Source organism: Thermobia domestica, chromosome 9 (assembly GCF_964235325.1).
Source record: "Thermobia domestica chromosome 9, izTheDome1.hap1.1, whole genome shotgun sequence".
NCBI lineage: Eukaryota > Metazoa > Arthropoda > Insecta > Zygentoma > Lepismatidae > Thermobia > Thermobia domestica.
In genome coordinates this window covers 1,003,920-1,020,799 of record NC_137462.1, presented here as the reverse complement: position 1 = coordinate 1,020,799, position 16,880 = coordinate 1,003,920, and the positions used below count along the sequence as shown (strand labels likewise).

The 16,880-nt window shown below is 36.5% G+C and overlaps 1 protein-coding gene across 1 annotated transcript in view; it reads left to right on the top strand.

Moving 5' to 3' along the window:
* Positions 1-16,880, top strand: part of chas (chascon) — a 254,883-nt gene that overhangs the window by 165,811 nt on the left and 72,192 nt on the right. Inside the window, exons 4-5 of the mRNA XM_081770433.1 lie at positions 2,904-3,073; positions 13,103-13,264. Coding sequence (XP_081626559.1) covers positions 2,904-3,073; positions 13,103-13,264 — 332 coding nt within the window. The remainder of the gene's footprint in view (positions 1-2,903; positions 3,074-13,102; positions 13,265-16,880) is intronic.

The window sequence follows — 16,880 nt, the reverse complement described above, 5'->3', positions numbered from 1 at the left end:
GGTTTATAAGCGTTGGATGCTTTATATGATGTAACCGATATGAACCGATGGAAGTTAAAGTGGTAGAAATCATATTTTTTTTCTGATAAACACTACTTTCCTGATAAACAAAACAGCTTTTTCTCTTATCATTAGTGCCTTTACAGCCACCTGTTGAAATCTCCTATATTCCAGAATAAAGTTGTGACTTACTTCACATTTTCTGTTTACGGATTGACTTACCGAGATCTGTTTTTTGGTTTATAAGCACTGCTACTCCCTTTTTTTTTTTTTTTTGACAAAGTGACTTTACTAACTAACTAACACTATGACCTATGGAACCCGGATTCAATGCCGCATTCACAAAAGCTCTCCACTGACTTCTGCCCTTAGCCAACTGGATCTAGTTTCTACTTTGTATTCCTGTCACCACGGCATCGCGCCCTGAGATTGCAGATCGAGGAAAAGGCCTGTAGATGTAGAGGTTAGCTGCGAATATATCGAATAAGCAGTCCCAGACAGACGAAAAGTGGTGGTACTCCAGCTTGGGAGTTTGGTGTGAGGCTAACAACCTCATTCTGTTAAAAAAAAAAAAAATAAAAAAAGAAAAGAAAAGAAAACAGAAGCCTTGGAGCAGGACTAACAAAGTTACTTACACCGGTCCAAGAATCGCTGATTGCAGAATAGACCTCCATTTTGTGCAGCATTGAGATATTAAGGAAAAACTATTTAATTGCAGGACTGCAGACTTTTCTTGCGCTCAGCTTACTGTTCAGTGCTGCATTTACATCGTTGTAACACCATCAACGACTGCCCTTTCTACGCACAAAATTATGTATATCACTGGAGAATCGGAATAGTTCATAAGAGTTCCCTCGTGGCTAAGCGATTAGAGTACGCGTCTTTTGCGTGGGAGGCCTGGGTTCGACTCCTGGCTGAAGCTCATGCGGTTCGGACTCCGTGTTAAGCTGTAGGTTCACATCTCATATAGCTTTGTGCTGAAAGGGACACTAAACAAAAATAAGATCAAATCCAAATCAAAGTAGTTCATAAATCAAATTTCAGAAAAAGTAACGGGTCGTTTCTGCAATCATTGATTGATATGTACCGAGCATTCAAGATTAGTGTGTACATCGTTCATTTAGCATTAGGAAGAGGTCTTATATGTGAGTTTACTTCATTCAACCAAATAAAAATACTTTTGAACTTTAAAAAAATATACAAATGGAAGGATCACAGTATGGTTTACAACGAACATTACACTTCAGTCTCATTATCATCATCTCGCGATCTCATGGTCTCGCTAAGTTCTTCCTCCACTGAGTTCTGTCACTTTACCATCGTCTCAATTTATTCCATTCTGATTTGTATTAGATTGTTAACGGATATCATTTCTTCTTGAATTTACTTGGAGGACGTCTACCATCTGGGACAAAATCTAGTATCCTTCATAGGCCATCGATTTGCTTCCATTCAGACGCCATGACCTACCCATATTAGACGTTTAGTCCTCATAGGAATGTTATCTTCGGGTTATTGTATATCTCAATCAATTCACGGTTATATCGGATACACCATTTTTCAATAGTCGCATCTCTTACCATATGGAAGATTTTTCTTTAAAGCTTTTCACTGGAATATTAATTAAGAGATTGTTTAATGTTTACCAATAATCCAAGTTTCATAGTCCTACAGTACTCCATGTTGTATGAATCTCTTATATAGCATGAGTTTGAACTTCGTCGACAGAGTGCGTGACTAGAAATAGTTGAGTGACACAAAGTTCTGTTTCTAGATTGAATTCTTGCTTTGACTTTCGTATAAAGAATTGTATACTCTGTGAAAATATAGTCATTATGGTAAACATCTTTCTTTCTCTTTTTCTTTGTAGTAGTCAACTGAAAAACTCGTACTTTAGAGATTGTCCGTAGAGTTACTATTGCATTAAAACTAGTTTCGAATGTTCGATAGCACATAAACGTATATTTATTGGTATCTTCTACATTTTTCCGTATTTTAGTTAGGAGCAAACATTGCCAGTACTGAGAAGGGGACGTTGGGGGCCCAAGTTTTTGAGTAGACTTGACCCACTATTGCTCTCCGCTGTTGGAGAAAAAGCAAAACACTTCTGACCAGGGACCTATTAAGCAAAACCGCTAGTCTTGGAATGTGATTTTCACAAGTCATAGAATATTGTGAGTGAAATAGAAATACTAGAATAAAAGAAGTAATTTCTAAACACTAATGCAGATACCGTTAATTTCTTGATTTTATGCTATTTACAATTGCAAAGTAGTTGATTTTGAAAAGTTTTACGCTAGTATTGCAAGACTAGTAGTTTCGAGAAATAGATCCCAGATTGCTAAAAAGAAAAAAGAATTCTTCTATTATTATTTTACATCCAAAGACTTTAGTATCAAGAAAATACCTACTACCAAGGGCGCCGATCCTGGGGGGCCGAGGGGACCCGGCCCTCCAAAGCTCATGTGGGCCCCGTATTGTATTTGTGGATATACAATATTTTCCATAATTTGAATGCAATTTGTCTTAAAATCCTCATATATATACTTTCTGCATCTGAATGGGCCCCCCAAATTTACAGAGAAATCGGCGCCCTTGCCTACTACAGAAGTCTATAAGCTTTTCTTTCCAGATGAATATATTAAACATATAATAATAATAATAATAATAATAATAATAAAAAATTATTATTATTATTATTATTATTATTATTATTATTATTATTATTATTATTATTATTATTATTATTATTATTATTATTATTATTATTATTATTATTATTATTGAAAGGAGGCAAAAACGTTTTAAATTTATATAATCTATCTTAATCGTTTTTGTTTCTTGTTGGAAGCTTGCGTTGTCCATTTGCTCTACACATACTGAATGAAATGTGTTTGTTGCAGAGGAATGGGTGACGAAGAAGAAGGTGGAACTGACGACTACCCGCCAGATCGAGACCCGGGTGAAGCGCCAGGTGGTGTTGGAGGATGGGAAGGTGGTGGAGGACTCGGGCCCAATCGTCACCACCAACACCACTGAGGACACCGAGAAGCAAGAGCACCAGCAGACAGAGGTAGGATTCTTTCAATTCACTTCTTACAGAGGAACTAGAGAAGCAGAAAAACCGGCTTTTCTGAGATGCAGTTCTTTTTTTTTTAAAGAGAAATACGAAATGTTCTATTTTTATTATTAATTAATTTTCTTTTTACTTTTATGTGATTTTCTTATTAAACTACCACCTTTACTTGCATGTATTGGTGTGTGGCCCCGCGTAGCGTAGTCGCTAACGCTCTCGACTTCGGTGTGAGCATTCCCGGGTTGGATTCCTGGTGGGGGCACTCGGTCGAAAAAGTGTAATACTCTTTTTCAGGCCAGTCACCCTGAATGAGGTTTTCCTGGGTTTTCCTTATTCACACCAGGCAAATGCCGGGGTAATACCTAACTTATAGGTCCTAGGCCGCTCCCTTCCTTCCCAAATCGTTTCTCCCTTCCCTTTCCCCGGATTGTGTGCTCGCCGAGGGCTAAATGGCCTTAGATGCTGAAAGCCCAGATATCTAAATTCTTTAAATTCCTTTTCATGTATTGGATTCTACAACTAAGAAATTTCCCTTATACAGTAACATTCAGTACCTGCAATCCTATTGAATTCTTCACTGACTATTGCCATTGTTTGCCGTCAAGAATGAGTTGTGCTAAGCTTTACCATTCGGTTTGTCACCTAACAAGATGTAATTTTAAATTTAACAATTCAAAAATAAATTTCATGCTATCCAGAAGTTCTATAAATGAAGACTTTATACGACATATTTTGTTTTTATCATGAAACCCTTACTAATAAGTGGAGAGACAGGCAAAATATGAAATGCCTCGTTGGCCTCGTTGGCCAATAGGAAAAAAATCTTAACATATCATGGTATGTCGAATAGAAATAGCATATTTAAAATTTTTGTTTTCATAATATTTTGACAAAAATCTATTAGTAAAAAAATTTAACATTTCTTCATATTCTGTATGTTTCGTGTGCCTAAACCGAATAATTAACTTCTATTAACCCATTGACTTTGTATTGCCTTCGAGCAGCGATAAAGTAGTAAAATTTTTAGTATTTATACTGTCGGTCGTTTGAATAAAATATAGCGTATATCGTCCAATCAAACAAAAAGTAAATAAAAACAACTGCAATACATATTTCTGTGCTACTTAGTTTTCCTTCAATAATTATCTGTTCTACCGTGATCTGGTTGGATGTATATCGTACGCACGTAATGCTATAAAATATAAATTTATCCCGGCAATATATCTCTTTAATTTTTAGCTCACCTTACTTTCATGCAAAAGCAAGAAAATGCCCAGTATAAGGTTTACTTTTACCCACCATATAATAAAATTTACAAGATACCTTCTTTGTGTCTATATGGTTAGCGTATACGTCTTTGATGCAGGAGATCTGAGGTTGATTCCAGAACAAATCTCATGTGATTCGAATCCACGTTATGCTGAAGATCCACGTCTTATGTAGCCTCGGTGCTGCAATGGCCACTAAACCCCAATCTAACTTTAGAGAAAAAATAATCCACTATATTCCACGTGAAACGGAGATGTGTGACACAATGTGGGACATCCTAAGTGTGTTAATGTATCCTGGGCGTACAGTAAAGTGTCGCTAGTAAAAAACATACTGAGCTATGCAACCGGTCTAATCGAAATGACGTTTTGGTTGCCTAAGCACGTCATCAGTACCAGATACCAGTATTTAGTCAGTACGTATTTTTTGATACCTTAATTCAAAAATATATACCGACGAAACATGGGTATCTGGCACTGATAAAGTGGTTAGGCAACCAAAACATCATGACTGTTAGACCGGTTGCATAACAGTACATTTTTTCTCTTTCTCCGTTTCAGAAATAGTTTTTCGTTGAATTCCGTGCAATTTCACAAACTTTTTTAAAACCTGATTTCTCTCTTCTCTCTTTTTTAACATGTTCTTTTCTTCTTCCTAGCAGGTGTTAACTAATATAGTAGCATTGTTTACGTCCATTACACCTACCTAAGACAGTTTCATTTCTAACTTCGATTTTGACATTTAAGTGTACACAATACTTTTGCCTCATTTTGTGCAGTGGCACAAGTATAAATGTCTCTATTTGTGATACCATACCATCTTGACACCCTCTTTTGCAAGCAAAATCAAGAGTTCAAAGATATGTAGTGAAGCTAGGTATTTCATATTTCGTCCACCAATTTTATTCAATGAATCCTACCTCTCCTGGTCAAGAACGTACCACTTCTCCCTCGTCAAACAAGACACGATGAGTACTGTAAGATCAATCCTTCTTTCTATGGCGGATGCATGAATTCAGTAATAAAGGTTATAAGATTAAAAACGTTGAAACTTTGGTTTAGAATGAACCAGTAAGATCCCCGGTTCATTTCGAAGAATTAAATTGAAATGAAATGAAATCTTTGAGTTTTACGTCCCACGATTATACCGGTTAGGCTAAAGGAGACGGTGATGATGAGTAATGAATGAATTGGTAGAATGAAGAAAGTGGGAGGAAACGGGAGAACCCCGAGGAAATCCACACACACAGTGTTTGTCCACCACAAAGTTCACTTGGAAGGGGCTGGGATCGAAGCCGGGACCCCAAGCACCAGAGGTGAACGCTCTACCACTGAGCCACCGCGGACCCTATTTCGAAGAATCGAATCCTCCAAGTGATCCAAAACTAAAATCTCAGAAGTTGAAGTGCATGCACTAAATTTTTCCTTAATAGGAAACTTCTGAATGAAATATTTTTAAATTAATGTATTATATACATAAGTGTCTATTGTTGTTGGGATAAGGAATGTTAATGATTCAAATTTCAAGTATAATAGACATCGCCTCTATTGCAAGAGAAAGAGAGCAATTTATAAGGAGTTCAATTTTTAAACTAATACGAACTTACAAGTCCTAACTTTTATTTATGAAATGTGAAGAGAAAGAAATAATCCTATCAAGAAAATCAAATAAGTTGCTTCTGAGAAAATCCTTTCTACATAGTACTTACCTGCAAAAGTAAGCTACCCCTTTTGGGCTTTTTTCCCACAGAAATGACATTTACTATATTATAGGGTTGTTAATGAGATACTGATGTATTAAATATAAACAAAATCGTTAGTATTAGTTTTTTTAAAAATTTCACATTTTAAATTTTTCACCCTCCAGTAAACTCACCTTATTTTTCGAGGAATGAAGCTTTTCTTTTCTTTAAAAAAATAAAAGTGGATAATATTTGATAGATATCTGATATTTGAAATTTTATCCGGATATGTTGAATAATACATATACATTGAGACGAACAGACTGACACATATTCAATACTAATCACATATATTTCCTGTCCACGTGATTATTGAGATTATTTTCAGTATTTGTATAAGATTCGTTTAGCTGCCTACCCAGTATTCGATCTTAGCCGTTCATTTATCAAGTCAACAGAACTTCACCGTCGCAGTGTGGTAAGCATACTATTCTTCGATGTGGGAAACCAAATTCTATTCCCGGTGTAAACTTACGTGAGTTAGATCTCACGTTAGGTTGTAGGTCCACGTCTTGTATAGCCTTGGTGCTGAAAAGTGGTGTTAGCTCCAAACCAGTCAGCAAATTAACAGTTCTGTTAGACATTGTAATTGTTTTTGAGGGAAAAAAACTAGAAACTAGCGGCCAGGAATTCCTAAAAGAGAAAAACGAATAGAGTCAAACATTTCCATTGATATCTACGTAGAAGTGATACTAGCTGAAAAGGAAAACAACGAGAAAGTACTGGCTCTTTTGTTGATGCTTTCATAAAAAGGCAAAAGCAATCTTTACAGTCATTTGACTGAGATTTGTTATGGAACAAACTGAGAATAGATAGATTCTGAATGACATCATGTGTTTGCTGTTGCCATTCGTTCTGCCCACAACCAACCATCATCACTTAACCAGAAGAGCAAATAACTGAAAGATTGAATCAGCCAATGATCATTGAGTGAACACATGAGAACAGGCTATGGTTCAGAAATGAAGTTCGCAGAAGACGTGTTTATGTGCTTCATACCCAACTATAGATATACAGTAAGTACTTAAATTTAATACTGAAATTCTTAGGTCAATTTGTGATACAGTCAAGACACCATAAATTTTCAACGAATTTAAAGTGTTCTTTACTGAATTCTCTCTCTCTCTCTCTCTCTCTCTCTCTGTCTGTGTGTGTGTGTGTGTGTGTGTCTGTCTGTCTGTCTGTTATTTGTGTTTTTTTTCAATTTTGAGCCCCCCCCCCCCATTCGATAGAGCATCAAAAGCTATCTGAAAAAGTTATGGAATTTTTCGCGTCACTCTTGCCGTTCCTGAGATATTGGCCAAAAAAAAAAAATGGCCGATTTCCGGAGATTTAAAGAGTCATATCTCGAGAACCGTAAGTCATAGAGAGATGATATTTTGTGAATTTTGCGAGAAACGGAAGTTGCGAATAAAAAGATCTACTTTTATATGTAGGAACAATCACAGTTATGCTTTCCGCTCCATCTCTCCATTCTTTCTAAGTTCGTTCTGGCAATGCTCTTGGAACATTCTCAACTGGTTAATTATGATTTGATCAAAGGTGGAAAATGTAACACAAAAAAATGGGTCAACTAATTCGTAAATTATATTTTTTGTTTCAATTTTCTACAGAAGCAGAAAATTTTGTCCGGAGGGAGAAAATGTGAAGGAACTGCACTGAATCAGTATATGCTAAATGTGGTGCTTTTGTAACGTTAATTCTTCCGTTACATTCCCTGGTTCCAAATATATTGATATTTATAAAGTACACGAGATTACAATGAATCACACAACACAGTTATGCACTTTTCGATATATATATATTTCTCAACGTATACCGTATTTGTCACATTAAAATAATATACATGCAATTCTAACAATATGGTTCTTCGTTCTATCTTTTTCTAGTTACCGTAAACAACAAGCTAAACAAGTCATAGCAACGAAAACAAGAAATATATCGATATAATACAAAATACTTTAAATTATTTCTTTATATATTTTCTTCTTCTTCTTAACCGCTTGTGCCCTTTTAAATAGCACTTTTGACCGTAAATAAAAACAATACTTAGAACAAACAAAATATACATTATCATTGTACTTTGCAGAAGAGTAGCTGTAATCGCTATTTAGTTTATTTTAGCTCTGAAGGGGCTAAGGCCCCAGGAAAGAGTGTGTGGCAGAAGCTCTCCACAGAAGGGTACGCTATCTCTTTCGTACCTAAATTTACACACTGTTCACTTTATTACACTATTGTTAGTCTAAGGGGATTTCATGCCAAACTACTACGAAGAATCAAAGGATAACATCCGTCAATGAATGTTAAGTAGTCTATAACGATAACATTTATAAATATGTATATGTTGATATGGACAACAGTCTGTAACGTATGATAGCATTTTCTTCTATGGCCAGACCTGAACATTTAACTTGTTATGTTTTGTGCCCAGACATGTATAAACATGTTTCTCTGGACTGATATAATACGTCAAGAAGCCATTAACAGTGGATGTATTTTCAATTATAAAGAAGGAATTTTGTGAAAAATAAAAAAGGTAAATACACAAAATCTTTGGAAAGTACATCAGTTTAAATACATCTTATCTTGAGTGTTGTTATTGAACATTTAGTGAATAAACTACGTTTTAATTAGTTCCAGAAAGTATAATATAATGAACTTAGAGCTAATATATAGATGTTTTAAGTCATACAGTTCTGTATGTAGATATGAGTAAAAGAAAGTGTTTACAAGAAGAGGATAAAAGTTATCAGTCTACGCAGGTGGATTAAAAGTAATTTAGAATGGATTTATACAAAAGTGGCTTTCTAATATAGACATACGTTCAATACATAAAACATTTCATAACATGTGCAGAAGTTATTTTAAAAGAAGGCTGAAAATTGAAAGATTTCTTTTCATGCTGTTCATTAGAGTTTGTTACGCATTTTTTAGTTGAGAAATTAGTTTACATGTTTCACTTACAAGGAAAGCTATCCAACTGCTCGACGAGTATCCCATTGAAACTTGCACAAGTGGAAGGACATATTGAAAGATGGAAATATGCTTACTCCTACGATTCGCAACGTCCTCGAACAGGAAGTAGAATGATCTTCCCCCATAGCCCCTGAAAGTTATGTACTTTGGTCATACATGCCAGAATGTGATACATTGGAACTTATTTCCTCACGAAGACAAATATTCTAACTCAAGATGGTAACAGTCGGTGATGATTGTTATCTCTGGTACATCATTGATGCTAATCGATGTTAAATGCAACATGATACGCGATCCTAAGTTTCAAACGAACACGTTTAGCCGGTGGAGAAAAGGGATACGCTGAAAGCACAACGTAAAAATGGCATTCTATTATTATTATTATTATTATTATTATTATTATTATTATTATTATTATTATTATTATTATTATTGTTATTAGTGTGAATATTATTATTATTATTATTATTATTATTATTATTATTATTATTATTATTATTAGTAGTAGTAGTAGTAGTAGTAGTAGTAGTAGTAGTAGTAGTAGTAGTAGTAGTAGTAGTAGTATGATTAACATTATTAATATGAGCAGTATGATGAGTAAAAATAATAATAATGAAAAGAAGAAGACAACAAATGTATTGTAGAACCCGTTAAGTAACGAAGGACTTCGGCCCGTCTTGAGTGTTCCCTAGCACTGCTATAAAGATTTTAAAACCCACAAACAACCATACCCCAGTCGAGATTCGAAGTCGGGACCCTTGAGTCGCTGGCTTGTCGCCTCAACCAACAAGAACATGAGGTCGGCAAAAAGAGCAAAAAGGTGACAAAGAAATAATAATAATAACAAAATTAATAAGCTAGCTAGTGGGTGACATTGGGTTTCCGGTCAAATGTAAGCGGGCCCAGAGAGCTATCTATAACTTTGTTGGATGTAATCGGAAGTGATTTCTGAGCAGCAGAAAGAGGTCGAAGAGCTGGCCAAATAATATATTGGATGGAGACGACAACGAATATATTTTGATCCCGATTTGGCCACTTCCGACCGGACGTGACATGTCGAAATCGAACCGGAATTGGCGAATCGGGAAGAATTATATTCGTTGTCGTTTCTGTCCTATCAGACTTCTAAATATGCTATCCGTTTAACGATCTCACATTCGGTTCCGGATATCAACGAGGAGGAGGGGTTATGATTCAGGTGAATACAATAGGGCAGCGTTTCCCAACCGGTGTGCCGCAGCACACTGGTGTGCCGCGAATGGCCCGCTGGTGTGCCGCGAGGAAATCGAAACAAATTATTAATTCTATAGAAATCAAATTGCAAGACATAGGGGAAAATGTATATTTGTATTTCACATTACTATGAACCTCTACTATAAATCTACAATTTTAAGTTGCATACTGTGTTACTTTTCTATACATTTTTAATGTTGAAAAACGTATTTATCATTGTCATGACCATTATTGCTTCTTTATTGTTGCAGACTATTTTGTAACTTGAAATTTTAACATATCATTCAATAAATTCAACAAAGCAAACATGCATACAAATTTCCTACATTTGTGTTTTAAAAGTATAGGAGATTGTTTATTTATTCGTTATTTAGTGATCTTCCCTTTTGGTTAAAGGTTAGATACAGTTTTCGAAAGAGAAACTGGATTTTTAAAAACCCGAGTCCTATATTTCATTGCAATTGTTTTCTATTTTTAAAAGTAGAATGAAAAATAAGCATAATTATTTACCACGGGGGAAAAATCAGTGAACGAGCTTTCCTCTCTGTAAGGAGATCAGTAATCACATGAAAATACCACGGTATTTTATATTTCAAATAATATATATATATATATATATATATATATATATATATATGGGTGTGCCGCGAGAATTCAAGTTACACCTATAGTGTGCCGCAAGTTGAAAAAGGTTGGGAAACGCTGCAATAGGGGAACGTTACTCATTTACATTCGTTGGGCCCTTAGCGGTCGAACAGGCCCAGACTGTATCACGCTACTTCCAGTACTAGTCACTGTCATACAACATGAACGCCATCTACCAGGTATATGCCTCACCACCCATGAACCTCGTATCATCAAGAAGCCCAGAACTTGATCACTTCGAATGGAGAGTATGGCCTGTACAAATTACTGTACTTCGCAGCGAATTACAGGACTACAACTCCTACTCCGACTACTACTACTACTACTACTACTACTACTACTACTACTACTACTACTACTACTACTAATAATAATAATAATAATAATAATAATAATAATAATAATGTATCACATTCTGGCATGTATGACCAGAGTACATAACTTTCAGGGGTTATGGAGGAAGATCATTCTACTTCCTGTTCTAGGACGTTGCGAATCGTAAGAGTAAGCAAATTTCCATCTTTCAATATGTCCTTCCACTTGTGCAAGTTTCAATGGGATACTCGTAGAGGAGTTGGATAGCTTCTCTTGTTATAGACGTGTGATCACTTTAACATTTGTTTTACACTGTTCATTGTATTACTGAAGTCAAAGATAAACTTATTCCATTTGACAATATTAAATATTTCATCTGACACATTTCGTTGTCCATTTTATGCATTTTCTGTTCTGTCCTTGAATTCCTACGAGGGACGTTCCCAAATATTTGGAAAATTTGTTTCTAATTTTTAATTTCATTACCATTCGTCTCTATTACATTGATCTTTTTAACTACTTCCGGCTAAGTTTTTGGAAATCTCTTAGCGCAACAGCAACGTTTCTCAGATCAACTTCAGAGAACTGTATTGGTCAACAACAGCTTTTATATTAATTCCGAAATGGTACACTACGAAGAGTTGTCTTCAGTTCTTGAAATAGATTACCTCCCTCCCCTATCGGCTCAAAAGCAACATTGTATCTTCCTAGGATCTTTAATGGCCTCACCTTAAAAATATATTCCTTGCAGGACTCTTGTCTAACTTTACAGGATGGGTATCATGTTTGTGTAGTCCATTTCTACTTGTAAGAAAATTTTAATCTCCTTCATGTGTAGAATTTGTAGAGTTATTTTCCATGCTTATTACGTCCGGTAAATTTACTTGTATATCGGTGTGGTTACTATTATCATCATTTCCTTTAATCCCAGGAGAACTATTATCCGCACTACTTCACAATCTTCTAAATCACGTAAAACATGGCTGTAGCCTTAGGCTAGCCAAATCTGAACTATTCACACCACTGACTTCCTAGAATAATGACTGCATGGATTGCTTTGAGTTTAGCGGATCCTTCAGCAGCAATATAAGACTTCGACCTACAGCTTAACGTGGGATCCGAAACACATGAGCTCTGCCAGGAATCGAACCTGGGTCTTCCATGACAAAAGCACGTACTCTAACCACCAGGAAGCTCAGTATTGACTGCAGGTGAATGTCAAATTGACAGTTGTTGCTGATCAAGAGACATCCAGCGAGTTCACTAATAATTCTTTGTTTCAAGGCATATGGGTAATGATTATAGGCTACAGTTACGTTCATATAAAAAGGGGATGAGATTAAACGAGAAGGAAATATCATGTTGGTAGTACGTGATACCGCGTAATATCTATCTGGAGTCTTTCTCGACCCCAATCAGTGTAAATAAAACAAATGATATCACAATAATCTATTTTTTATGCAACAATATGCAGGAATAATCAAAGAAAGCACGTCATGAGGATGACTTTCCAACTTCAATTAACAATGGAGTTATAAATAAGTTAGATCTGATGGTGTCGAAAATGACTCCAGATGGGGCAGAAGAGGTATAGTCGCTGGAAACTAGATGAGGCAAGGTGATACAGGAGTAATTACCGGTATAGTTTTTTTTAACTTTCTTTGTTCTTCAATTATATATAGTTGTCAGTTGTGGAATTTCCAATTCAGTGTTTGAGAAGCACTTGACACAGTCCATGGTACTGCAGGTCAGAATAATAGAATCCTAGAAGTTTTTTTGAAGATCTGTTTATTTTGTTATGTTTGCCAATTTCTTGTATGATGCTTATTGATTATTTGTATTTGCAGCACCGCACTTCAGGGGAGGAGCCCCCTGGTCCCGACTGGGTGGCTGTCCCTGGGGCTGGCGTCGTGAAGGAGGTGAAGGAGAAGAAGGTGAAGAGCCACGAGGAGACCGAGGAGAGGAAGGAAACGGAGGACGTCCAAGTTCTCGGAGACATCTCAGACGTTGTAAGTACATCTGCCAATCACTTACATCTCAAAGAATTAATATCATTATTTTCAAACAGCTTCGGATTTTAACATTTGGAACGAATTGAAGGAAAGCTGTGGACAATATGTGATGAAGAGAAGGGTGCCTACGGCCAACAATGGAACAAGCACCAATTTGAATAAAACTAGAATTTTTAGAGAAACATAAAAAATTATGCTTCCTTTACCGTGCCTCAGCGACTGTTTTATAAGAAAGTCGTTAGATAATGTTTGAGTCTCGATTTGGTTGAAAAAGATGCATATTTTCGTGGGTGTAATATGAGCTGAAGCTTTTTTTAAATTGCAACTCTTGCAAATAGGGATTAGGAAACTGAAATCTTTAAGTTTAACGTCCCACGCTTATGCCGGTTAGGCTAAAGGAGACGGTGATAATGAGAAATGACTGAAATGGTGGAATGAAGAAAGTGGGAGGAAACGGGAGAACCCCGAGAAAATCCACGAGCACGATGTTTGTCCACCACAAAATCTACACGGCGCGAGCTGGGATCGAACCAGGGACCCCAAGCACCGGATGTGAACGCTCTACTAATGAGCCACTGCGGCCCCTAATAGGGATTAAAATAAGACTGATGAATTTTAAGGATTAAGAATAAAAATTTTCGCCAAAATGAAATGAAAAGATTTCAGTTTATCTCCCCACGATTATGCTTATTAGGCTAAGGGAGATGATAATTAAAGGGAAGTGAATGATGATGGAAGAATTGGTGGAATGAGAAGGTGGAAGGAAACGGAAGTACCCGGAGAAGGCCCACGGACACGATGTTGTCCACCACAAACTTAATTGGCCGGGGATCGAACCAAGAACCCCATGCACTAAAAGTAGGCACTCTACCACTGAACCACTGTGGCTCCCAAATATTTTCGCTTGGATGTTTATGCAATCCATAATTTAAATATTTACAAGTTTGCATATTAGCGTTACTCACAGACTGATACGTTTTTGTATTATAAATAAGATAGGTTAACTCAGGTAACGAGCACATGGAGAGGGAATTTAAACGTGAAATATCAATTTTGTCACTGATTAGTTTTTCTGCGAAGTCTGCACTGGAACTCTTGCTGAGACAGTATTGCGTACGGAGCCCCACCCAAGCATGGAGAAAGGAATTTGTGTTTTCTTTTTAAATACTATAATAACAGTGCTGTGAATAAAACAAACCTCATTCTCGTTATTTAGGAGGCAAAATTAGAAATATTCTGACCAACCAATTCTTTTTTATCTTTCCTTCCATTAGAAATCTAAACAATAGGTTTCTCTCTACAACAGATTATGAAAGTATCTCTCCAAACACTGTAATTTACTTGTTACATGGCTGCACGTCAACTTCATTAATGCAAATCACCACAACATGTAGAACTATTCAAAAGGAACGCTCACTTCGTCCCTTGGAGTGGCTGTTGACTAACGACAGAACAACAGAAACGGTTTATGTGGTTTACGAGGTATGCACCCTCAAAACAAAATTCCAGATCTATCAACAAGGGCGCCGATTTCTCAGTAAATGGGGGGGGGGGGCATTCAGATGCAGAAAGCATATATGAGGATGTTTCAAATTATGCCAAATATTGTAGCATTCAAATTATGCCAAATATTGTACATTTACAAATACAGTAAGTAGGCCCACATGAGCTTTGGGGGGCCCGGGCTCCCTCCTCGCCCCCCCCCCCCGGATCGCTGCCCTTGTCTACCAACATTTCACCTTACCAATTTCAAAGACAATATAATATTATTACTTGTTAACACAAAATAATTGTTCCACCCTCCCTTATAAACCTTCATTTCTGCTTATTACATTAAGGAATACAATGATTCGAACTTGCTTTGGTTTAGAATGCGTAATAACAAGTTCAGTATTGTAAAGCATTGTCCATCCAGTGCTCTCCAGTGTTCTTTACATCTATCTTTCTGCCGTATTTTTTAAAAATGTTGTTTGTTGATTTCGTTGACAACTTCCTAGGACACTTGTAGTCATTATTTCTTTCCACAGATCACAAGATGTTCATCCCAGCACCATTTCACTACATTTATTTATACGATAATATCCGTCACTCGTGTCATCTTTATGGTCCATGTGATTTTTTTCTGCTATGTTTGAAATGAAATGAAATTGAGTTTTACATCCCACGCTTATACCGGTGAGGCTAAAAGAGACGCTGATGATGATAATGAATGAAATGGTGGAATAAAGAAAGTGAGAGGAAATGGGAGAACCCCGAGCAAACCCACGCACACGGTGTTTGTCCACCACAAAGTTCACGTGGCGGGAGCAGGGTTTGAACCCGAGACCCCTAGCACCAGAGGTGAACGCTTTACCACTGAGCCACCGCGGCCTCAACCCAAATATATGACATAGGTTTTCGCTGGGTTCTCCCGTTTCCTTCCACTTTATTCATTCCATCATTTCATTCATTTCTCATCATCACCATCTTCCTTAGCCTCAGGTAATAATCGTCGGGCGTTAAACTAAAAATTTGATTTTATTTTCAAGAAATAGGAGCGAAAAAAAATCTGAACACCGGAAACGAGGAGCATCTGACCAGATAAGAATTTTCTAGAAGATGAAATCAGATTATAGCCTTAAGATTCATTAGTAATACATTATCTAATTTTCAAGTGTTACTTAAACAATTCTTATGCATATTAAATAATTATGTGTACGAGTGTACCATATCTACGTCCATAGTGAAACACCAAACTATAATTCTCAACTAAGACGCAATTAATGGACAAGACAGTTATTGAAGTGAAACAAAAGTAATTAAGACACCTTAATATAAGTGCATTGTCATCCAAATATCAGTGCTATTGGTAAAACAGTGGAGACGTCTGCACGGATTGAAATAAGGAAAGAAGATCGTAAGCTTAGACACAAAGAACAAAGGCTATCTCAAAAATATTGATAGCTTTACGGTGTAGTGTCTTGTATGATACTTTGTGGACAATCACAGAAACATTTTATTTTTTCTTTTATCGCTACAACACTTTGAAAAAAGTAATAAGTGGGAATGAGTTGACGATCATCTTTAAAATACTTCCGAGGCCGGCGTTCAATTCCCGATAGATCATCTATTTCGGAACACGTCCTGATCTACCGAGAATCGAACCTAGCAGATCCCACTTTGAACTGTAGATTTTGCACTGTAGCATCGCTGTTGGTATGAATCAGAATCAAATTCAGAAGATTTTCGTTGAAAATTTAGAAGTTGATTCAAGATATCCAAAATCGGTGTCTATATATGGCTCTAATATTTATTTTTATTTTGATTCTGCGTGTAATGTGTGATCATATGATTCAAATGAATTTGGAAATCTACCATTTGATAAAGATGATTTCCGTATGTTTTTCTGCTATTATCAAGGATCTTATAAAATAGAGGATCTGACCTTACAACAAAATCTCGAAGCCATACGTCACGATTTCGCCACCCCTACTCTACCCACTCCGCCCAATAGGATCGCAATGTTTTGAGCCAACAATCATGGCGGAAACGAAAGTAGCCAATCAGATGATGGCAGAAACGAGAGTAGCCAATCAGACGTGCCGATGCTCGGTTGTTTTTTGGCTTCATCGAT